Source organism: Diuraphis noxia, unplaced genomic scaffold (assembly GCF_037042655.1).
Source record: "Diuraphis noxia isolate RWA-SAM2 unplaced genomic scaffold, SU_Dnox_SAM2 contig0001, whole genome shotgun sequence".
Lineage (NCBI taxonomy): Eukaryota > Metazoa > Arthropoda > Insecta > Hemiptera > Aphididae > Diuraphis > Diuraphis noxia.
Genome location: NW_028301711.1, coordinates 28,244,708 through 28,269,932, shown reverse-complemented (window position 1 = coordinate 28,269,932; position 25,225 = coordinate 28,244,708). Strand labels below are relative to the sequence as shown.

The following is a 25,225-nucleotide window of genomic DNA, read 5'->3' as shown; positions in this document are numbered from 1 at the left end:
CAAATTGCTCATTTGTTTATTATTTTATTACATGCTGGTTAATAATTTATTTTAATAGTAATATAATTAATGTGTTTGTTATAAGCCTATACTAGTGTATGATAATATACTATATTATGTTTTTTTGGTTTAATTATTTAACTTGATCAAGTTATTATAATTGTATTGTTATCATATTGTATGAATGGTCACCCGGTTACACTTTTACATTAAGTAAGAATTATAAAGGGTGCTCTCCTGTCGTTGTTGATAATTCCTAATTGTTGATTTTGTCCTTGTGCATACCTACTGTTAAGTGGTGTCGTTAACTTAAACAAGTGAGCTAGTACTGCTCTGTACTATTATTGTTAATTTATTATTTTGTTAGCTACCAAGGTTTTGGCAATATGGCTGGTGCTGAACGTGACGTTAGAGCTAAGGAACGACTGATCCTACGTAGGGATCAATTAATAGCTCGGATTCGTCAAATCCACGCGTTGGCTACTAGTTCAGCCTCAGATCAGTCCAAACAAGCTCAGCTAGCTATAGCTATTGTCGACCTTGATACTCTGTGGAGTAATTTTGAGATAGAAAACAATAATTTATTAGATATACTTTCCAATTTAGATCAATTGGGGGAGTATTCGTTAGATATTGAAACTAATACTCGGTCTCTGGTGATTGAAGCTAAGGCCTTATGTAATGTTCAGTCTACTCCGGTTGTTGGCGTCGGTGCCATCGTTCAGGTCACTGATACGGTCACCACTGACAGTTCTAGTTGCTCTGCTAGTACTGCAAAGGAATGTGCTAGTCCTCTGGTTGAAAGAGCTTTGGTACCATCCAAGTTACCAGATATTCCGTTACCATATTTTGATGGTGAATGTCAGAACTGGCCAGCGTTTCGGGACAGGTTTAAGGCATTAGTTGATCAACGTCCTAACATATCGAATATTGAAAAGTTTTACTATCTACTAGGCTGTCTTCATGCTGGTCCGCAAGATGTGGTTAAGGGGTTCGTCGTTTCTAACGAAACTTATACCTTAGCCTGGAACGCATTAGTTGAGAGGTATGATCGACCTCGTAAGCTTGCCTCGTCGATTATTGATAAGTTGCTGACTGCTCCTGTCGCCGCTTCTGAAACATTTGCTGCTCTGCAAGCCTTTCTTGCAACTTTTGATGAAAATATCGCTATTCTTGAGGCTCTGAACGTTCCAGACTTGTCGTCGTTTTTGCTATTTTCCTTGGCAGCCAGGTGTTTACCTCTGTCTTCGAGGCGTTTGTTTGAGACTGAGAACACCGAAGAATATCCGTCCATACACAACGTGATCAAATTTGTTAAAATGAGGATGCAGGTCATTGAAAATGCCGGCGCACAGCAGGCTGGAAGCTCGTCCAAACCTCCTGTGCACAGCAAAAATAGTGTTCCTCGGCGTGAAGGAAAGATTGCGTTAGTGTCCTCGTCGAAACCTGCATCGTTAAAATGTGCTGTGTGCTCGGGTGCTCACCCGCTAGCCGAATGTTTAACTTTCAAAGCGTTATCGGTTGATGAGCGGTATAAGGTCATATGCACTCATCGCCTATGCATGGTCTGTTTCGGTGAAGGTCACATGTCTTTCAAGTGTCCTTTCTCTTGCTCTGTCTGTAAGCGACGCCATCATGCACTACTTCATAGGGAACCTAACCCGAAGAAGACTAGTCCACCAGCTGCTCTGCTAGGTCGGCAACCCACTCCTACAGTACTGTTAGGAACTGCTGTGGTACATGCTCGAGATACCGTCGGGATCTGCCGTTCTGTTCGTGTTCTAATAGATTCCGCGTCGCAAATAAGCGCGATCACTTCTGCCTGTTGTGATAGGTTGGGATTACAACTGTCGCGTTGGACGGTACCTGTCACTGGACTGTCAGGGCAAAGGGTTCCGGATGTGCAGGGTGTGGTCCAGCTGACGATCCAGCCTCGTGACAAGATTACTCCGGCCATCCAAGTGAGACCTTGGGTGCTCTCCTCGATCACTTCCGATATGCCGGCCCGACAGTTGCCAAGTCAGGTTCGGGCAAGATGTAGTCACTTGTCGCTTGCCGATCCATACTTCGATAAACCTGCTCCGGTTGAATTACTTATTGGCGCTGATATATTTCCACAGATTTGGAATAACCAGAGTAGCTCGCTTGGTCCAGGGTTCCCTTCAGTTTATAGCTCGATATTTGGTTGGGTCCTGATTGGCCCTGTCCAGGCACACCCGGATATAGGTGCGCAATCCATGTTAGCCTCCTCAGAATCGTCGATGGAGACTATGATCGAGAAGTTTTGGTTGGTTGAAGAACCTGAGGCCGCTCCGCCTCAATTTACTGAAAATGGTCAATGTGAAGAGCTGTTCCGCTCCGAGATGGTCCGAGATTCTAGTGGTCGGTTTTCTGTCCCTCTTCCCTTCCGCTCGGGTCGATCATCAGAAGCTTTTCCGGGTTCTCGACAGGTCGCTCTTAACCGTTTCTTAAACTTGGTAAAGAAGTTGTCTGCGGATAAGATCTTGCACAGAGCTTATTGTAAGTTTATGACCGAATACGAGGAGCTGGGTCACATGTCTCTCGCTGAAGGCGAAGGTCAGTACTTTATCCCTCATCATGCCGTACGGAAGGTCGAAGGGGATGAATTCAAGTTGCGCGTGGTCTTTGATGCGTCCGCCAAATGTCATTCCGGGATCTCTCTCAATCAGTGTTTGTTGGTTGGTCCGAAGTTGCAACAGGATATTGTTGATGTCTTGGTCGGATTCCGGATGCATAAGGTTGCATTCACTACAGATATATGCAAGACGTATCGGCAGATCGAAGTCTTACCGCAATACCGGGGATACCAGTATATCCTTTGGAGGGATTCCCCGCAGGTGTCGGTGAAAGAGTATACCCTCAATACCGTTACTTACGGGGTGAATAGTGCTCCCTATCTCGCCTTACGAGTTCTTCGGTTTATTGCTGACAACGACTGCGAAGCTCTTCCAGAAGTCAAGGCCGTATTATACAACCAAACATACATGGACGACATCTGTGTTGGGACAGATTCGTTGGACGCTGCTAAAATACTCCAGTCCGACTTGATTAAGACGTTCGCCATATCCGGCTTACAACTGAAGAAGTGGGCCAGCAATAATCCGGATTTATTGTCTCATATACCAGCGGAAGATTGTTCAAGAGCTCCCTTGACCTTCGACCAGGACGATGCATCACAGGTGCTAGGTATGCGTTGGAATCATGGAAAGGACTACTTCTCATTCAACACCAACAACTTTAAAATGATTTTAACTAAGCGCGGTGTACTCTCTATGATTGCTAGGATCTTCGATCCACTAGGTTTACTCGCACCGTCGATCTTTTATGCTAAGGCGTTTATGCAGCGTGTGTGGCTCGCACACATCGGATGGGATGAGCAGCTCCCGGCAGACTTGGCTGAAGAGTGGACTGATTTTTATCACTCGTTAGGATGGCTCACGGGAATCGAGATCCCTCGCTATATCGGTTGTTCTGCCGGATGCAGTTATGAGTTGTGTGGTTTTTGTGACGCTTCAGGGAAAGGATATGCTGCTGTTGCTTACCTTCGTGTGACTGATCCGTCAGGAGGTACGCATGTATATCTTATTGGGTCTAAGACCAAGTTAGCCCCGATGAAGGCCGTGACTATCCCGAGACTAGAACTTTGTGGAGCAGTGCTGTTGGCGCTGTGGCTGTGCAGATTGAGACGAATCTTAGAGAACCAGTTGGTGATCAATGAAGTGTTTGCGTGGTCGGATTCAACCATTGTGCTCGCATGGTTGAGTAACCCTCACTCATCGTTCAAGACATTTGTGTCAAATAGAGTTCATCAGATCAAGTCAACAGTTCCCGATTCTCAGTGGTTTCATGTCAGCTCAGACAAAAATCCAGCTGATTGTTGTTCAAGGGGTCTTCGTCCTTCAGATCTTGTGAAGGCAGCTATTTACTGGAAAGGACCTGAGTTTTTAACAACTCCAGTCGAAAATTGGCCAAAGGAAGTCGTGAATCTAGCTTTAGATCAGCTACCGGAAGTCAAGCAGGTGTGTTTGTTGACACAAGTTCAATCGACCTCTGAATGGTTTGCTCGATTTTCTTCATTTGATAACATGATTCGAGTAGTAGCTCGACTACGTCGTTTCGTGTTCAGATGTCAAAGGAAAGAAGTCCAAACTGGTTTTCTGCAACAATCGGAGTTAGACGCTGCCTTGATTGCTGTTGTCAAATGTGCACAGGTGAACTTCTTGCGTGAATTGGTCGAATGCTTAACCAACGGTGAAGAGATCAAACATAGGTCGTTGGCTCGACTTTCCCCTTTCATAGACTCTGTTGGAGTAATCCGTGTAGGAGGTCGGCTTAATAATTCTAATTTGTCTCAGTGTAGAGTTCATCCTATTTTGATACCCAAAGAATCGCACCTTGCAATGCTCATTGCTAGACACTGGCATCGTTATGCCTGCCATGCTAGTCCTCGGTTACTTACGGCAATAATATTGAGACGATTCTGGATTGTTAACATTCGTTTGATTGTCCATCGCGTGATCCGAAAATGTACAGTCTGCGTGCGAGTAGCAACAGTCCACCCTCAACCTCCGATGGCAGATCTGCCGGGGTTCCGAGTTCAGGAAGCTCATCCGTTCTCTGTTGTTGGCGTTGACTATGCGGGACCTCTGCAGATGAAAGAGCTAAGTCTCCGTAAGGCTCGTATATGTAAGGTATATATTGCTGTTTTTGTGTGCATGACTACCAAGGCGGTACATTTGGAGTCAGTTACTGCTCTGTCGACAGATGCGTTTTTGTTGACGTTAGATAGGTTCGTTGCTCGTCGTGGCCTACCTTCGTCAATATATTCGGACTGTGGCACTAATTTTGTTGGTGCAGCAAAACAGTTAAGTCGGTTGATCAACCACCCAGACCAAAGAGATAAGATCTCAGGTCATGTGCCGTGCGAGTGGCATTTCAATCCCCCTGGTGCTCCCCATTTTGGTGGGGTTTGGGAGGCCGCCGTGAAGTCTGCTAAGTCGTTGCTTTTACGTACGATGGCGTCTCAGATTTGGACGTTAGAGGAGTTTTCTACTGTGCTGTGTAGGGTAGAAGCTGCTTTGAATTCTCGTCCGCTTGTTCCTGCGTCTTCTGATCCGAATGACCTGGAATGTTTGACTCCGGGCCACTTCCTGATTGGTAGACCGTTGTTGGCGATACTAGAATCAGAGAGTCCCGATTCGCAAAGGTCAGTCCAGACCCGCTGGAAGCTTATCCAGCAGTCGTTCCGTTCGTTCTGGCGACGTTGGTCGCAAGAATACTTAAACACTCTTCAAGCTCGTGGAAAGTGGGTCAAGTCAGGTGATAACTTGAAAGTCGGCACTATGGTGGTAGTGAAAACTGGCGATGCTCCGCCCCTCTCCTGGCCCTTAGGTAGAATTGTTGAAGTGTACCCGGGACCAGACCAAATAGTACGTGTGGCCAAAGTCCTCACTAGTCAAGGAATACTTACTAGACCAGTGGTGAAGCTGGTGCCTTTGCCTACTGATCCATAGACAAAATTGTTGAATCCATTCTTATTTACACCTTATATACCTATTTTGCTATGACTATGTTCGTGGTGTTGTTGCTCATCGGGGGTTCCATCACCTCTGCTACCATGGGTCTCGTCGGCTGCTCGGCTTCCGGGATCTTGGTAGTAGTAGATGTTAGTTTTTTAGGTATTAAGATTGTTTAATGAGCAATGGTTGTTTTTATATATTGTGTTGTATATATATATAGATGAAAAAAAAATAATGTTATAGTTCCTATTGAACTTTGTGATAATTAACGATCGTTCCTATGCTCATGCTCAGACATATGTATTATTCTATGTTTATTTAATATTTAATATTTATTGTTTGTTATATTAATTGATCTATTAATATTGTAATGGTCAACGACCAATGTTGTCCCTTTGTGAAATCCCGTTCATCGCTCTGTTGGTAGCTGCTCCGCTCATCTGCTCAACCGCTCAATTCCACTGCGCTGCTCAATCCATGCTCAAGCTGCTCCGCTCAACTGCTCAAGCTGCTCCGATCAACTGTTCAAGCTGCTCCGTTAAACGGTTAAATTGTTTAACTTAAACCGCTCCGTTTTTACTGCTCCGTACACCGGCTCAATAGCCCACCTTTCAGCTCCGAAAAATCGAACTCGCTTTGCAAGGAAACGGGTACTTGCAAGGGGGAGTATGTTCGATCCTTTTGTCCAAAATTGATTACCGCCGGTCTTGGACATGGGTATGATAACTGACCGCGCTCGGTCACTCGCGTTGTTGGCAGCACTGACGTGTCCGTCGCCCTGGTCCGGGCAACGACGCGTACGCCGCCGCCAACGGTAGTAGATTTTTTTACGTTTTGTTGTGTGTGGTTCTGTTCCGTTCGCCGTTGCATATTATTCACGTGCTCTCGTGTTAACGGCCATCTTGCCAAAAAGTGTGCGCACACTACTAAATTACTGCTCTTTTGCTACTGCTATATTAGCATATTATAAATCCGATCGATTTATCCGTCGTCCTCATCGAGCTCTCGACCGAAGGTATTATCTAACGTTCCGGTATACAACACGACGTTGATCCGCGTGTGAGACGTTCCGGTGCTCCCCGTTACTCACGTGTTCTTGAAGTCTTCAGTTCCGAGATATAGCCGCTCCGCCTTCAATCAACGATCCACCAGCAGTTCAGCGAAGTCACTGGCAGTTCCGCCCGACATTGAGTGCTCCCTCAGAGCGGTGTTCCCCGTCCCCTTATTTTGTTGTTTATTATATATATGTAAAATATATCGATTGTGTTGTAACTATAAAATCACTGTCGGTTATTATTACAAGGTGTTACCTACTTCCCACCAGGCTCCGGAGGACCGTGTGACCGACGACAACCTTGTTAAAAGGCTCGTTGGCACAAACATTATTTTCAAACATAAAGTTCTACAATGTATTAAGTCATTCATTTGTATCATAAGAAGTCTTAATGCCAATATAGAAGGAGCCACATAGCCTAGAAAACATGACTTTTCACCCTGAAGCTTATCTAATGATGTTGCCAGTGGACCCATTACTTTGGTGTACTCATCTAAGAATATCCATTCATTTTTTTTTATTTTACATAATTTTAACTCTTCAAAAACTAAAACCAAACTATCTTTATGAGAGACAACCTTTTGAACAGCATTGTACATAGAATTCCATCTGGTAACAACTGGCACAGGAAATTTACAATCACACAATTCTGTTACTTTATCCGATGCAACAGTGCTTCTGCTACACAAGTTCCAAAAAGAAAATAATTTTTTAAATACTGCTTTTGAAATTTTATTGTAAGCATCTTGTTCTATTTTAGATATGTCAGTTGTAGCTATTAAATTTAAAGAGTGAGCGGCACATGTATTATGTCTTGGCAAAGAAATAGAATTGGGGTCAAAATCCAACGAAGAAAAATCAATTATTTCTAAATTGGGAATGTCGGAATCGTTTTCTGAGTCTGAATTATTTATAATTTCATTATCACTATCGGAGTCACTACTAATAATACCTAGATAATTTGGATCATTAACATTTTTAGTATTATTAGTAGTATCAATATACTGACTTGAAAATATACGAAATGCTTTGCCGAAATTTGAAGCGTTGTCTGTTACTATATGTGAAACTTTTTCACAATTGATTTTATATTCTTGCATTATTTTAGTTATTACCTTTGAAATGTTTAAGTGTGTATGGCTGCCTTTTATCCGTTTACAAGCTAATACATACGAATGTCGGTTGTAATTGGTTTCATTTATATAATGGCACGTCTTTCCCAAGTAACTTTTGTTGTTAGAGATTTTCAATTAATTCGGTCAACATCTTTACATAATACTCATATTTAGCTTTTAGTTCATTAGCGATTACCCTCCTATGTGGAAGTACCATATTTTGAGAAGTTAAGCCTTGAATCAAACGTTTAAAAGATGGTTTCTCACAAGTTATAAGCGGCTTCATTTCTTCAACAATGTAATTGAATATAAGATCTTTAACCTGTAACAAAAATGTAAACTTTTTAACTTTTTAAAAATTGTAAAAATAAATAATAGTAGTTCTTTTTATACCTATTTGGCTATTTAAATTCTTATGTCACTATCAAATTTGTAGATTTATAACGTTTTATTTAAATTACATTTTCATACAGCTACAGAAGTCAGAAAATAATATAGTAACATTTTAAAATACGCAGTTCAATAAAAACACAAAAATAATCAATGTACTTGTTTTTTTGAATCATAACAAAAATTTGTAATTTAAATAATTTAACTGAATATACTTCTACCTATAATTATTAATTTACTTATCCAATAATAAGATGTCAACATTTAAAGCTAATTCATCTCATATGGTTTATTGGTCAATATTTAAAAAATCTATGCCTATCATTCTTATTTTAAACAATATATTTACTGATCTACTACCTAATTGACCTACTTAACCCATCCACAGAAAATAAGTGTGCCTTTATTGCTATAATATCATTCTTATTAATTCAAATACATAAAAATATATTGTTAACTTACATCTTTCTTTGAAATTTTAGATTGATTAAACGATAACTTTGATTGTTTTTTTCCAAATAAATTACTAGTACTGAGTTCATCGTTTACTTTTTTCTTTTTAGCATCTTTTTTGGCTTGTACCTTAGACATCATAAAACTATGTTTAATCTGTAAAATGAAATATATAAAATTAGGTAATTATAAATATTATAGCAATAAATAAATAAATAAATAACAATAAAAAAATAGGTACCTTTATGTGACTGAGGAAATTTCCAGTTGATGTTGTATGGCCATTAATTAATTTGAAACATGTAGTACATTTAGCAGAAACTTTAATGCCATCAAGTGAAACAATGTTGTATAATTCACCATCAAACAAGTATGACATTTTGGACAATTCTTCATCAGCGGATTCAGTATTAGTAGTTTCATTTGCATGCTGAATTGTAGTAGAAGGATCATCCACGTATCTGAGTTCCAATGACTGAGTATTATGCATTTTTTTTTTCACCGAAGTATCCACACATAAATCGGCGGATTTAATCATGAACCGTTTCATTTTTATAATTAATTTAAATTACTAAAATATCAACGGATATCAAAATGAAAATACGTAGCAATTAAGTAGTATTAAGATTTAAGAATAAAAGTAGATTTCGTAATATTGTAAACAATTAACACTGAAGTCTGCACACAACCAACAAGCGACAACGACAAAGCGTATAGTCGTATAGATCTGATTACTATTAGTAATTAGTACCGACTTATAAGTTATAACAAAGCACAATCAATGATATTATGATATTATTATTTATTACTAAAATTGTCCGCGCGTAGTGCCATAGTATAAAATACCTATATAGTGCCCATAGATAACGTCATATTATTATCATTGGCGTAATAATTTAATTTCATTTTGGTCTATTTATAGATTGGGAATTAATTTTTTCCTGTTAAAAGCTTGATAGTTCTATACATTTATAATTATAATACGACGTTCGTATAATTATTATTATTTTTGTTGATCGTGTTTTACTATATTTAACATTATGACTATTTTCTATTTGATATTTATAAAATGGACTCCATGGATGAATTGCATGCATACAGGGCGCTCAAAAAAAATTTTTTTCGATTTACTTATATTATCTAGATAATTACTAAAAAGATAACGATTTTTTTATCTTAAATAATCCTTGGATACCTATCCACATTTTCATCTAGATAAGATAAAATATAAATAAATATTATCTAGATGAAATATCTAGATAAATTTATCTAGATAAGTCTCAACACTGCCGCAGACACATTACCAATTGATGTACAGGTTATTATTTAAGGGCGAGTCCACGCCCTTAAAGAATTTTGCGAATTTGTAAATATTGAATACAAAACCGTGTTAGGACATTCTAAAACTCGCTGGTTGTCTTTATTCCCTGCTCTAAGTCACTCATAGATATGTTTGATGGTTTAAAATCATATTTTCTTTCAATTGACAATTGTCCAACTTTAATAAAAGATTTTTTTAATAATCCATTATCATATTTAATTCTAATTTTTTTACAAATTCGATGTGAATTGTTTTTTACATGTATAAAAAGTGTGGAGGCCAAAGACATTTCAATAATCGAAGTTAAATATTATGTTAATTCTATCACTAAAAAAATCGAATCTCGTAAAAATGAAATTTTTTTACATCTATAGAACGAGAAGTATTAAATTCATTAAGAGATGAAGCAGTATTATCTGAAAGCACATATATCAACTATCGTAACACATTTTATGACACCTGCTTAGAATATATAAAAGAATGGTCGATCCCATTCTAAGTAAATTTGATGGTATAATGTGGATTACGCTTAAAAACATTGATGATGATTTTAATTGGGTTAATATTCAAGCTACTATTGAATTAATAAAAAATATTATTCCAAATAAAAATGTAATCAATGAAGCTCAATCATTTGATGAATTTATTATGATTAATGAATGTATAAAACACAAATGAACATATTCAGTCTTTAAAAACCTTATCAGAAAAGTGGACATATATTTTTTAAATCAATGAATAATAATATTATATAGATGAATTTTTTCCAAATTTTAAAATAATAGTCGTGTTTATAAATGCATACCAGGTTCAAATGTAAATGTTGAAAGAATTTTCTCAAATATGAATAACTTATGGACGGATAAAAAAAATAAAATGGAAATAAAAACAGTAAAAGCAATGTTGATAGTGAAGACATTTTTTTAAGGAAACATGTACAGAGTTCCATGACTTCTTAATTGGAAATCAATCATTATTAAAAGAAATTCATTCTTCTAATAAATATTATAATACACCATCAGTGGCGTATTTGAGGGGGGGGCGATAGGGGCAATCGCCCCCCCCCCCCTCGAGAATTTTTAGACCAGGAAAATTTTATATAACTAATGGGTAAAGGGTATTTGAATATTTCATTAAAAACAAAAATTCCGAAAAATTGTGTCGATGATAATAAATTGGTAAAAATCACGGTTATCTAGATAACCGTGGTGAAAATGTACATACATTTTTCTTTGTGGTACATATGTCGTAATGCACACTATACGTCATGCAGATCACTGGCAAACTAGATTCCCATGGGTCATTTAGTCCCCGGTAACCTAGTTGACGGGGTATCAAAGTAGTCGATCACCTGTTATTATCTATGATAACTGACTCCAGCTATCAGCATGATTGTACATAAACGTCATAAACGGCTATTTTTTTATATAGTAGTTGCGATTTGCATTTCTTCATATTATGTTTTAATGTTTTATAATGTTATAATAATTAATTAGCCATTCATTATTAAGTTTTGCTGTCTCAACTCTCAGTGCGATATGTCTAATTTAATGAACCAGTGGTTAAAGCGCAACGAAGTCTGCATTGATAAAACTGATAGTACAAACAAAAAGAAAAAAATCGAGACAATTGTTACTCCGTCTACATCTTCTGGTTCATCTAAATCAAATAGTTTAATAAGTTTAGTTAATATTAATGACATTGATAGTCCCTCCTATGAACTAGATATTGCATATTTTTTAAAAGACTCTAATAAAATTTGTTCTGACCATGATCGTGCAACATTAATAACCATGGATAATTTGCCCAAAAACGATTATGTTCTTCCTTTTTCTGTCCATATAAAAAAAGGTAAAGAAGAAAAAAGATACCTAAACAAAAGTTATTTTGAAAAATATAAATGGTTAACTTTTTCTAAAACAATGTCAGGACTGTACTGTAAATTTTGTGTTTTATTCGGTGATAAAGGGGGGAGATACAAAACGGTTACATTAAGAAAATTTGTTTCTAAACCATTGTAAAAGTACTCTAAACTCTTAGGAAGAGATGGAGATCTTGAAGTACACAGCAAACATATTTATCACATAAATTGTGTTCAAGTTGCTGATGATTTTATAAAAACGTTTAATAATCCTCAAAAAGAAGTAATAAATTTAATAAACAGTGAAAGAATGAAACAAATAACAGAAAATCGAAATCGTTTAAAACCCATAATAGAGTCTATCATATTCTTAGGTCGTCAAAATATTCCATTGCGGGGTCATCGAGATCATGGAGACTTTTTTGAAAGTTACAATGAAGGTAATTCTATTGTAAATAAAGGAAATTTTCGTGAATTTCTCTACTACAGAATAAAGGCTGGGGATTTAGTTTTAGAAAATCATTTGAAGACAACACACTCTAAAGCAACCTATATAAGTCCTGTCATTCAAAATGAACTCATTGATTGCTGCAAATCAATAATTATAGAAAACATTTTAGAGGAAGTAAAGATATCAAAATATTATAGTATTATTTTTGATGAGACCACAGACATCAGTCATACATCACAAATGAGTTTGGTACTCCGATATGTATCTAATGGGGTTGCGAAAGAAAATTTTATTTCTTTTATTGATTGCCATGCTTATGCATATAATAAAAAATGTACTTTAATTGGAGATGATGAGGATGAAAATGATAGTAGGTATTAAAGAAAAAGATATTAATTTTGAACCAAAATTAAATGGTGACATTTTGGGCGAAACAGTAATTTCTTTATTAAAAAATTATGGCCTTGACCTACAATATTGTGTTGGAGTTGGAACTGATGGCTGTTCGGTAATGGTATCAGAAGTGCGAGGCGCAGTTAAAAAAATTCAGTCATATGCCAACAATGCTATCTATAGCCCTTGTTCAAACCACGGTCTGAATTTATCTATATCTAAGTCATCTATAGTTCAATCTATTAGAAACAGTGTCGGACTAATGAAAGAAATATTACAGTTTTTTAATTGCTCATCAAAAAGAAATTTTGTTTTGAAAACAATTTTGAATGGTCAGCCACGCTTAATAAGGTTATGTGAAACCCGTTGGACTGAACGCCATGATAGTGTTATGGTATTCAAAACATCTATACCATACATAATAAAAAGCTTAACAAAAATTTCTGAATGGCAAGAATCTGATTCATCGTCTAAGGCTAGAACTTTATTATTAGCTTTATGTAGTTGCGAATTCATAATTGCAATTCATACTCTAGCAAATATTTTATGTGTGGCAGCACCTGTTAGTCGTATTCTCCAAGGTATGAACAATGATATATTAAATGCTAAAAGCTGTATTGATGATATAATATTTAGTTTAGAAAATAAACGTACCAATTGTCTACAAATATTTGGAAATATATATCAAGAGTGTGTGTTGTTAATGAATGAAATGGATATCGAAGTTAAAACCCCTAGATTATCAAAATATCAAACAAAACACTCTAATCATCCAGTAAATAATATAGAAGAATATTATAGAGTATCAATATTTATACCATTACTGGATAATGTCCTAGAAGATTTAAGATCAAAATTCATAAGAAAACAAAATGAGATGTTATTAGATTTATGTTTGTTAATTTCACGCTACATCACTGTCATTTCTAATGAAGATTTTAAAAAAATAACAGAAGCTGCCATTGAATTATTTGTATTTAATAAAGAAGAATCTATTGATCAAATGCAGCTACAAACAGAACTAGAGATTTGGAAAACTAAGTGGCAACGAATAAAATCTGATGGTAAATAATTGCTGTAATTATACTTTTCTTAAAATTTTTTTATTAATTGTTTTATAATTTTGTTTAAGGTCATGACCATAGGCGCAATTAGGGGGGGGGGGGGGCTGGAGGGGCTAAGCCCCCTCAAAAACATTCAAAGCCCCCCCAAAAACCATACAGAACTTTATATTATTATATTGATAAATAAAAAAAATATGTGATTACTACTGAAAAAATGAATAAAATAAATTTTTTTTATTTTTTTTTAGTAACAATATTATAATCGTGGTCTTAAATAATAAATCTATTATTTCTATAGTCTAGACCGTGCTTATTATAGCGCACCGCTGTATATCATTATCAATAACCAAAATATTATCCCCGACTATATTTATAGCTTCCATTCTCGGACGTTTTGCGAGTGGCCGCAATTGACAATTAATGACAATTACGATAAGCCATAACCATAAGGTACACTAGGCGAATAGTTCGCGTGCGGGACACGCATGCGTGTGGGTTCGTTTCACGGGAAACACGCGCGAACATTCGCCCAGTGTGAATATACAGTCACGTCATATTATTATGTAGGTTTATAAATAGCTCATTTACGGAAAGTACAAAACTGTATTGATGCTATTAAACATTTGATCATACCAAACGACCAAACCGTCCTTAGCAGACAAGCATTACAATTATATAGTTATATACCACCATATATTGAGATTGACCATTCAATTACGATTGCATTCTTAATACAGACGTACTCACATTATTCCGTTCATTCGTGCATCGTGCTTTGTGATTGTGATAATATTTTGGCATTTGCTATTTAGTGAACAAAAAAGTTATTACCTACCTGGCTACCTATCATTATTAGGTACCTAATTTTCTTCTTTTTTTTAAAAAAAAATTCAAAGTTAGTAAACTAAAAATGTTTTCGATATTTAATTTAAAAAAAAAAAATCAGATTGTATACTAATCAATGAAGGAAAAAATAATTCAAGTCATTCAGAAACAACTATTTCAACTTCTAATAATGATGTTTCTATGTCTCCTGATGTGAATAATTCTTTAGTTGAATATGAGACAAGTCAATCGACATTATTAAGTCCTAAAGAAGGAAATAAGTTGGATATTGTCGATCTAGGTAACTTAGATTCTGGCCCTGTGCAACCTATTTTAAAGGTAAGTTATATTAATTTTAAGAGTACTAGCTCAGGCACATAGCCAGACATTTTTCTTTAAGGGGCCATAATTTTTTAGCCCCTTTCTGTTTTTTTTGTACCCAATACCACTCCTCTCTCTATAATATAATAATAATATTAATCTATAATAATATTTTTTCTTCTTCAATATTTAATAACAAATGTAAAATAATAAATTTATTGTATATAGGTTTATCCTAAAACAGCATTTGGATCACAAAATAGATCTTTTGGTTCCAAATATTTCAAGGAGTATAACTGGATTGAATATAGCATAGAGAAAGATGCTATTTTTTGCTTTCCTTGCAGAATGTTTTCAACAAGTTCTGGTCATGTAGAAGATGTTTTCGTAACAACAGGTTTTAATAATTGGAAAAAGGCAAGCTTAACCATTTTAAATACACTGATTTACAAATTACATTAATAGATCATAATTGTTTAATATTATCTTTAAAATGTATTATTAATAATATGTACCTATTTCTATTATTAAAGTTGAGTGGAACTAGAGATGCAAAAACAGGAAAAACAAAATTAAAATTGCATGAAATTTCTGACCACCACTTGACTGCCAATTTAAGATGGTCAGCTTATAAAAACTCAGTGAAAAATGGTGATGTTATTTCAAAGATGTCTACTGCTCTTCAAAAAGAAATACAAACAAATAGAATGTACATTAAATGTTTAATTGATATTGTTTTATATCTTGGCAGACAAGGAATAGCGTTTAGAGGACACCGTGAAGATGAGACATCAGTTAATAAGGGTACTTATTATATTATTTAAAATGTACCTTAAAATTATTTAATTGAATTTCATTGTTAAAATTTGTTTGTTTTATTTACTAAATTTTATGAACTGATAGAGACGTGTGCTGAAAATGTTAAATCTACCATTATACAAGAAATTATAGATTGTGGAATGTTCAGTATCTCGTGCGATGAGGCTCGGTAAATAATAAATACAATCTTGGAAGTAAAAATTGAATTTTTAATACTATGTTTTTGTATATTTAATAAGTTTTCTATTCTTACTAGGTCTCACAAACAAGAGCAATTAAGTATTTGTGTAAGATATCCCCATGGAATGGACATCTGTGAACGATTCTTAGGATTTGTTGACGTATCAGAAAAGCAAACTGCAGATGCTTTGATTTTAAAATTGGTTGAATTTTTAAATGCATCTAAATTAGATAAAATTCCCATCATAGGACAGTCATATGATGGAGCAAATGTCATGTCAGGTCACATAGGAGGTGTTCAAGCAAAATTGAAAATAGTTCACCCTCCAGCCAAATGTGCAGTATATGTACATTGTATGGCGCATAAGATTAATTTAGTAGTTATTGATATGTGCAAGCACTTAAAGGTAAAATTCATAATTAATATTTTATTATACCTATTATTCTGATTTGTAATTATATATATTTTTTTAAGGATGCTAGAAACTTATTTAACGCTTTGGAGGCACTCTATGTTCATTTCTCTCATCCAACAAGAAACGTGAAGCTTACTGATTTACAACTTAAATTGAATATGAAAAAGACAACACTTTCTCAGTTAAGTGACACTCGTTGGATTTGCCGCTTTAAAAGCTGTGACGCAGTGATAAAAAATTTTAATGCCATAGCTCAAGTTTTAAATGATGAAATTGATGATCAACAAAGTAAATGTGTTGCCCAAGCAATTGGTATGTTATGAAAAATATTAAATAACCATTGGTTTCATATAATGCAACTGATTTTATTGTGCTTTTTATTTTAGGTATTGTTTCTACAATATCAAATTTTAAATTTGTAGCATATTTATTCATTCTGCATGATATTCTAAAAGTTGTTAATATATTAAGTATTCAACTTCAGTCAAAATCAGCAACACTTGGAAATTCTGCAAATTTGATAAAAGGAGTAATTGATACATTAGAAAGTTATCGTTCTTCTATTCACTACAGTGAACTGTGGGAAAAAATGGTTGTATTTTCAAAAGACAATGGAATTGAAATTAATGTTCCTTTTCAAGGTACCTAGAGTAAATTTTTACATTATATGATACTGTTAATTAATTAAATATTTTAAATTCAATATGATAATATATTATTTTTTTTTATTGAGCTTAGGTGGCTCTAAAAGGCAGAGAAGGGAGTCCACTAATCTAAAAAATTATGTTGTCATGTCATCAACTTCAGCTGAAAATAATCACCAAAGTGATAATACAAGTACCACTACATTAGAACCAAAAGAATATTGGAAGATTCATGCTTTTTATCCAGTAATAGATACAATAATATGTCAAATGAAAGAGAGATTTTCTGAAGAGAGCATTCAAATTGCGACTTGTGTAGATAACTTGTTAAAATTAGACTTTAAGGGATCATCATTACTTATAAATCAATATAAGGTTTTTTTTTATATACAGGGTGATTCTTTTATCAAACAACACTTATATGGTATTTGTGTGTAAATACCACCTAACATACACCTATAACACACAAACACCACCCAAAACCACCCAACTTTGGGAGGCTATATCTTGTAAACGAATTGACGAAAAATGAAAATTTAAACGTGAAAATTCATTGAAAAAATAGTCTTTTTAGTTTATCAAATTTTAAGTATAGGTTGTCATTTGAAAATCAAAAGTTGATAATGGTTAACGTGATAAATATAAGGGTGAAAATATTTTTAAAATATATAGTTCTAGAACAAGATGGTTCCAAAATTTTGAAAAAAAAAAAATTTGAAAAAATTCAATAGTTTTTGAAATAATGAGTGTTGTTTGATAAAAGAATCACCCTGTATATATAATTTATGTTTATCAAGTACCTATTTCATTTAAAAACTGTATATTTGTATTTTACTTTACAGAATTTGTTTGAAGTCATCCCTAATGATTTGCAATGTGAAATGACTGTTTTGAAAAATATGATTAAAGGAGTTCCTAGCTATTTAACCATAAAAGAAAAATTATCTAAAGATACTTTTCCAAATCTTTTTAAAATGATCCAATTAGCTATCACTCTTCCAGTCAGTTCGGCTACTTGCGAACGGTCATTTTCGGCAATGAGAAGAATAAATAATTATCTTAGGTCTACGATGTCACAAGAACGGTTCTCAAAATTGGCAATACTTAATATTGAGAGAGATATAATTGTTGACACCGAAATTATTTTAAATACATTTGCTAATAAAAATAGAAAAATAAGATTATAAAATGTTAAAAACTAATTAAATCTGTTACCTATACTTAAAAGTTAAAAGTGAATTATTGTTTTATTTTTTAATTTTTAAATTTTACTTGCCATCCAATGAGCACATTTTTATAGAGGGTTAGGTTTAAGGGTAGAAAAAAGCTTCTGAGAGGCAGAGATTGAAAAATTTATGTGAGGGGCTGAAGCCCCCCCAATATTTTTACTCTAATTGCGCCTATGGTCATGACGTTTGTCAAGATACTTTGTCATCAATAGAAAATTGTAATAATATCATTTATCCAACTGTGCATAAATTACTTAGTATAATTGCTTGTTTGCCTATTAGTGTATCATCCGCAGAACGCAGCTTTTATACCCTTAGAAGGTTTGGTGCATGTGTTTATTATTAGAATAACAAAATAGCAAGCTTTTATAAAATATTTTAACTATATAATATATATTTTATATGAAAAATGATTATGTTTAAGTCGATTCAAAGAAAACTTTGCATAAAATCTTTGACTTAAAAATTTAATTTAACGAAATTGAGTATATTATATAAATATATTTATTGTATATTTACATTGCTTAAAATTAAGGACTTGTTCTTTTTCTTAAATTGCATTAAAAAAAACTTATTATTCTTCTCTTTGCTTACTTTTGTTGCTTTTTTTTGTTAGATTGAAAACATGGTTAAGATCTAAAATGGGGCAAGAACGCTTGACTGGTTTAGCTTTACTAAACATACATCATACTATAACTATATCAATAGATGATGTTATAAATAGATTTGCTATTACAAAAAATAGAAATACAGATTTTGTTTTATAAATATGTTGCTTTTTTTTTCATATTTGTTTAACTTATTATTTTATAGGTTATACAGGTGCCATATAAAATTCATTATGTCTTGGTAAGTTTGTGTGAATAGTTGGGTAAACTCTTTTTAAATTCGCCCCCCCCCCCCCCCGACATGAACTCTCAAATACACCACTGTACACCATGAATATTAACAACCATGGTTAGGTTTAGAAAACTTGTAAGGTTAATTAGAAGCTGAATAGTGTACATATATTAGAGGTTAAAAATGAGGTTAACGAGTTATTAAAGTAAAATATCTCTAAGATGTCAAATACAAACCTGTATGAGATCTCACAACTTGAAATCCCAGAGAGTTCAAAAATTAAAGTTACTCAACCGGGCGTTAGCATACCTAGAGATATCTTATTGACTTCTCAGTGTCAACATTTTCAACATCGCACATCACAAAATGCATTCTATGCGATTCCCCTGAACTGATTTTTGCACAGTGGGTAATATCACCAGACTTAAACACCAATTCATTTTTCTCTTTGGGAACATTTAAAAACAATGGTCTATAATATTCTCAACTACAACATTAAAACGCTGAAGACAAAAATATTGTATGGCTCATCAAAAATTCCATTACATGAAAATTCACCAATACATAAAAAAAAATGTGTGTTCTTGGACTTCATTGGAAATGGCATTGAATCACTGCGAGGGTATAGATACAGAATTGCAAAATTCTATAAGAAAAGAAGAAGGTCACTGGAAATCCGTTTTATTGGCAATTATAGACATTATAATGCATCTAGCAATGGACGGAAGTGCATTTCGAGGATCTAATGAAATTATTTCTAATGTGGGAACATCAAACCGAAATGGAAAGTTTTTAAATTTAGTTAATCTAGTGTCACATTATCATGAACCATTATCAAAACATATTGAAAGACATAAAAAAGGTGGTCTTTCTTATTTTTCTCATGGTATTCAAGACGAGTTTCTAGAGATTATGGCAAAAAGAGTTAAAGATGAAATTCTTTCAAAAATAATAGAGGCGAAATATTATTCTATACTATTCGATTGTACACCAGACATTGCACACCAAGAACAAATGACCCAAGTTATTCGCTATGTTATACAAAACAACCAGAATGAATGCGAAATCATAGAAAGTTTTTTAAAGTTTGTGCGTGTGTACAACAAAACTGGTGAATCATTAACAGAAGATATATTAGATTGTTTGACAAAAGATAATCTTAGAATATCTGACTGTAGAGGACAATCGTTTGATAACGGGTCAAATATGAGTGGAAAAATTAAAGGAGTCCAAGCACGAATTATTGAAATGAATAAACTTGCAAGATTCATCCCGTGCTCAGCTCACTCCTTAAATTTAATTGGTGTTAATTGTGCAAAAAGTATACCTAAAGTAGAAACATTTTTCGGCATCGTACAGAAATTATTTAATTTCTTTTCAAGTTCAACGCAAAGATGGGATATTCTAATGAATAATTTAAAATTGTCATTGAAAGGGTATAGTACAACAAGGTGGTCAGCTAAACATCGTGCAATAAAATCATTAAATACTCAACTGGATATGGTTTTTAAAAGCTTTGACGTTCTAAAACAAGAAAAATTATCAGAAGAAACAAAATTTGATGCAGATAATTTGATAAGATCACTTAAAAGTTTTTCTTTTATTTGTATGCTTACGGTTTGGGAAAAAATTCTCAGTGCAATTGACAGGATTAATATAATTTTACAAAAACCAAAATTAACAATTGATGTCGCTGTCAAACATCTGCAAAGTCTCCTTAAAATATTAGAAAACTTTCGAGAGCAAGGTTTAAATGAGGCTTTATTGGATTCAAAGAATAAAGCTGAAGTATTAGGCATAGAAACGGAATTTCCAAAAGTCAGATTACGAAAAAAGAAACTTTTACCCGGAGAAATTGCAAAAGATGAGTTTTGTAACATAAGTGAAGAAAATAAATTTTTAATAATGATTAAAAATGTTATTGACAATATCTTAATAGGACCACGTCAAAGATTTAAATCAATGGAAAATATTGCTCAAGATTTTTCATTTTTAGATCCAACAATAATTTATTCTTGGCCTATGGAAAACTTGAAAAGAGCGGGAGTCGATTTATGCAATAAATATGAAAACGACCTCAACAAAATTGAATTCATTTCAGAACTAGAGAGCTTTAAAGACCATGTTTACAACATAGATGACGATTTAAAAAGTGCAACATTTTTTGAAATGTTGAATTTTATTTATAAAAATAAACTTCAAGATGCATATCCAAATATATCCGTTGCTTACCAAATATATCTTACAATGCCAGTTACTTCAGCTTCGTGTGAACGAAGCTTTAGCAAATTGAAATTAATAAAAACATATTTAAGATCTACTACGGAGCAATCAAGACTTAATAACTTATCTATTTTATCCAAATAAAATAAAATTGCAAGACAAATCAATTATGAAGACATAATTAATGATTTCGCTGCTAAAAAGCTAGAAAAGTTAATTTTTAAATTTTCAGATTATAATTTTTGTACTTAATTAAAATAATCAAGAGATTTTTTATTTATGTTTTTAATTTTATATTTTTTAATGGTTTTTAACTATAATTTTGACTATGATCTATAATATTATAATATATGTTAAGACAACGATTTAAATAAAAAATATTTGTTATATAAAAATATATTTTTGATTTGTACCTATTTAAAAATTTTTTTAATTGTGTTGACAATCCCCAAACCCTGACCCCTGTAGCTAATACTATGTAAGGGTGCTACATTTTTATTAGCCCCGGGCGCCAAATGTCTTAGATCCGGCACTGTGTATGAGTGCCGTAAATTAACATATTATGCCAATTTTCAAAATATTTGTCAGGAACTCCAAACCGTTTATTTTACTGCCAAAAGTAAATGGTATGCAATTTTAATATTTAATTTAATATTTATAGTCATATAAAATATTTATTTTTTATTTTTTGTATAAACCAAAAAAAAATTACCAAAAATATTTTTATTTAGTTATTAGTTCACTAGATGATGGATTTCGAGATTTTGTGTGTCTGATAAAATTTTCAATTTGCATTTATAAAAAGGTCTAGGATTGCATTAAAAGATAGTTAAAAATATGTATTTAGCTCTATAAATACAATTAATTTAATCTAAATCAATTAATCAATTTAGGTACTATAGTTTAGTTCAGTGTAGAAAATAAACCAGTGAACCACAATGTATGATTTGCATATAACATTTTTTTTCTAAAAGCACTATAAGAATCCATAGTATATAAAAAATATAGTAGTTATTAGTTGAAAAAAGTTGCTTTTGATGTTGGTACAACTGCTTGCTTGAAAATTTTTAAAATTTTCGTTTGAAATAAAGAAACACGTCTTTATTCTTTTTTTTTTTTAATTCCATGTTATCGATCCATAATCATTAAACAAAACCCGCATGCAACGACTTAAGATATACCCTGTACACTGGTTTTCTAGGATGTTTTGATAGAACTTTTCACTTCAACTGACTACAACAACCACTTGATGAAGAAACATCGACGTTGGAATAACTAATTGGTTTGTTGTCGATACCACTGAGTCCATGTCATTCATCGAATTTCATTCAGTAAACCCTTCAACACAAGACAACACAAGAAATCAACAGTGGTCTACCAGACCTAGTGTCCAAGACAGTTTGCTGAAAATAACGTCTTGATTTATCGGTTGATTATACAGCAATCCCACCTGTATCAAACTTCGACACCACTATGGTTGCCAGATTTCAAAATTCAAAATACGGGACTAAAAAATTGTCTATCACAAATACAATGAAACCTCCCTTACAGCCTTACCTCTTACAACAAATTAATCGTTTTTAAAATGATATAAGTTTTCCGTATATTTTTAGATAATAAAAATAAAAATAATATTAAAAATGTTAACATATTTTATTTGAACAATATTTCAACAGTGTAGACATAAGTACTTATCAAATATCAAAGTATTAGATACAAATTAAAATAATACATTATTAACCTTTTTTAATAAAATAAAAAAAAAATAACAACCCTGTTTTAGTTTTTTTTTTTTTTTGCAATTCCTAGCTAATAGTAACAAAATCTTAAATAAATATCACATCCAACTTTATAAAATATAAATACATTAAACTTAACATAATTTAAACTTATAAAACTAACTGGGGCCATAGAATAGCCCATAATGTCCGAAACATGTCTTTATTCTTTTTTTTTTTAAATTCCATGTTATCGATCCATAATCATTCATAAACCCCACGTATCACGACATAAGTTACATCCTGCAGTATAACGCACTAGCTTGAACACATGTTTTGTTTGATGCATTATGTATTACTGTGAAAATAAACCTTATAAAAAACCACATATTTTGCGTGTGTTTACGCATTGTGATACTATGGTTTTCACTTTAGAACTAATAAAACTTCGTGTTGAGTATATACTATTGAATATCTGACCATGGCCATTTTAAATTATACTGATGTTAAATTTAAGCCATAGATGTATTAATGATCACAAATCAAATCGAGCTATCTATGTAAATTTTTTCTTTAACTCATTAATTAATAGTATAGATTGCATATGCATGTAAAATATCTATAATTCTGCTCTACAAAGAAAAAAAACATATAGTTCTAACATTTTCAGAATTCCAGTAGTGAAAAATTATTCCAGAGTAAATCCACTCAGACATGATTCAAAATCATATTCTATTAGGTATAATATTATATGTTTTATTTTTTGATATACTTATATTATTTACTATTAAAAGAAGTTTTTGCAATACCTAAAACTAATTTGATGCAACGAAACTTAAAATTTTACACATCCAAGATCTATTGCAATGCCTATTTTGTATTGATGAGCTATACACTCGAATTTTATAGGCATGTAAAGACCAATTTTAGATATTTTTTAGGGTATTACAATCTATGTACCTAGCACGTTATATGTACGTTAAATGTATAAATAGAATTCATCAGCCGAGAATAAAAATTACGATTCGGGTTTCTGCCGCTATTGCCGTCATCTTCGTTTATCGATTCAAACGTTGCCAGGGACGACTTGCAGGCATATAGAGTAGCAGAGAGTGGATTGTCGTTGTCGTGGTGCGACGCTGATCTGCTGCCATTAGTCATTAGTCATTACAAACCACCTTACACCCATACATAAGGCAGTTTAGTAAAAACACGCAGCGATGATGCATGTGGTGACCAATCAATCAAATATAAAATTGGTATAGGCAATAAAAAATTCATATAAAAATCCATATTCAAAATTAATTTTTACGAATCAAATTATAGCGCACACACACCTACATAAAAAATGTACAACAATCGTTGTCATAGTTTTATATTTTTCATTTGCACGTCGGAAAAATAAAGTAATAGGTACTATGAACCCGACAGGTGTGTGTCTTGAAGAATATATACACAGGTATACACTCGTTTTACAACTAACCGAAATTCATTTTTAATAAATAAGTCAGTGTTGTTTATTGATAATTATTATTCAACTGGCTTTATTTTCCTTTAACAATCTTTTAAATATTATAAATTTAAACATTTTGAAGCACATATTTAATTTTTTTTCTTGACAACAATATTTAAGTACCTATATAATTTTAAACATGCTTTTAATACTACTCAAATAAACGTGAAACACGCTTCAATACACATTATTTAAAATTTTTAAAATTAAACAACTTTTTAATTTTTAATTATTCAATAATAAATTACAATCACTTTGACAATGTTAAAACAATGTCATTATCAAACAACTATTATTATACAAAATTATAATCCGATATTTTATACGTAGATTTAAATTATGGTAATCATATATACTTTTTTTTTATCTCAAGGATAATGTATTTTAATTTTAGTAGAAAACCTAATATACATTAATGTATACTTTTTTTTTTAATTTCATCTCGGCATATAGTTAAAAATCAAATTAATAAATATTGACCAAAATACATTTTAAATTCACATCGTTTGGAGTCTTTGGTGAGACTACAAAGTAGATAATAACTTTACATTTAAGTAGACAAATGTGTGAGTAACGTGTAAATTAAAAAAAAAATATGTTATAAATAGAATATATTAGTATTCATTTTCAACCTCAAGACCTTGCAGTATATAAAATAATATTGTAGCACTGGAATTGAGACTGGAATACGAGAATGAAATGATGTTTATCTGATCCTGTATCCAAATTAATTTTTTTTTCGTATTAGTTATATACAGGTGTGACCAATAGGTTATTTTTTAGTGTTGACTATAAAAAAAAACAAAAACAAATAGTAGGAAGAGGGTATACTATGTATACAGCCTCCTCTTCACT

At 33.0% G+C, this 25,225-nt stretch overlaps 5 protein-coding genes across 6 annotated transcripts; all 5 read left to right on the top strand.

Annotated features, from left to right (window-relative positions):
* The first annotated feature begins 386 nt into the window (after window positions 1-386).
* LOC149060516 (uncharacterized) lies at window positions 387-5,534 on the top strand. The gene has a single exon (XM_089229420.1). It carries the CDS (start codon window positions 387-389, stop codon window positions 5,532-5,534), a length of 5,148 nt encoding a protein of 1,715 aa, XP_089085546.1.
* A 6,495-nt stretch (window positions 5,535-12,029) lies between these two features.
* LOC149060513 (52 kDa repressor of the inhibitor of the protein kinase-like) lies at window positions 12,030-18,843 on the top strand. Its single transcript, XM_089217508.1, has 5 exons — window positions 12,030-12,519; window positions 12,560-13,642; window positions 14,742-14,768; window positions 18,271-18,397; window positions 18,693-18,843. The coding sequence occupies exons 1-5, from the start codon at window positions 12,045-12,047 to the stop codon at window positions 18,841-18,843; spliced, it is 1,863 nt and encodes a 620-aa protein (XP_089073634.1). The 5' UTR covers window positions 12,030-12,044.
* LOC149060515 (zinc finger MYM-type protein 1-like) lies at window positions 14,665-15,612 on the top strand. Its single transcript, XM_089220522.1, has 2 exons — window positions 14,665-15,205; window positions 15,322-15,612. The coding sequence occupies exons 1-2, from the start codon at window positions 15,137-15,139 to the stop codon at window positions 15,610-15,612; spliced, it is 360 nt and encodes a 119-aa protein (XP_089076648.1). The 5' UTR covers window positions 14,665-15,136.
* On the top strand, window positions 15,686-18,248 carry LOC149060514 (zinc finger MYM-type protein 1-like). 2 transcript variants are annotated; one of them, XM_089217509.1, is made up of 6 exons: window positions 15,686-15,776; window positions 15,864-16,194; window positions 16,263-16,515; window positions 16,590-16,844; window positions 16,942-17,222; window positions 17,690-18,248. In XM_089217509.1, the coding sequence occupies exons 1-6, from the start codon at window positions 15,748-15,750 to the stop codon at window positions 18,032-18,034; spliced, it is 1,494 nt and encodes a 497-aa protein (XP_089073635.1). In that variant the 5' UTR covers window positions 15,686-15,747; the 3' UTR covers window positions 18,035-18,248. The 2 variants fall into 2 exon arrangements, with proteins under 2 accessions (XP_089073635.1, XP_089073636.1); XM_089217510.1 differs by having other exon boundaries at window positions 15,707-15,801.
* A 673-nt stretch (window positions 18,844-19,516) lies between the features above and the next one.
* On the top strand, window positions 19,517-21,283 carry LOC107166165 (zinc finger MYM-type protein 1-like). Its single transcript, XM_015514721.2, has one exon. The coding sequence runs from the start codon at window positions 19,517-19,519 to the stop codon at window positions 21,281-21,283; it is 1,767 nt and encodes a 588-aa protein (XP_015370207.2).
* Window positions 21,284-25,225: the final 3,942 nt, after the last annotated feature.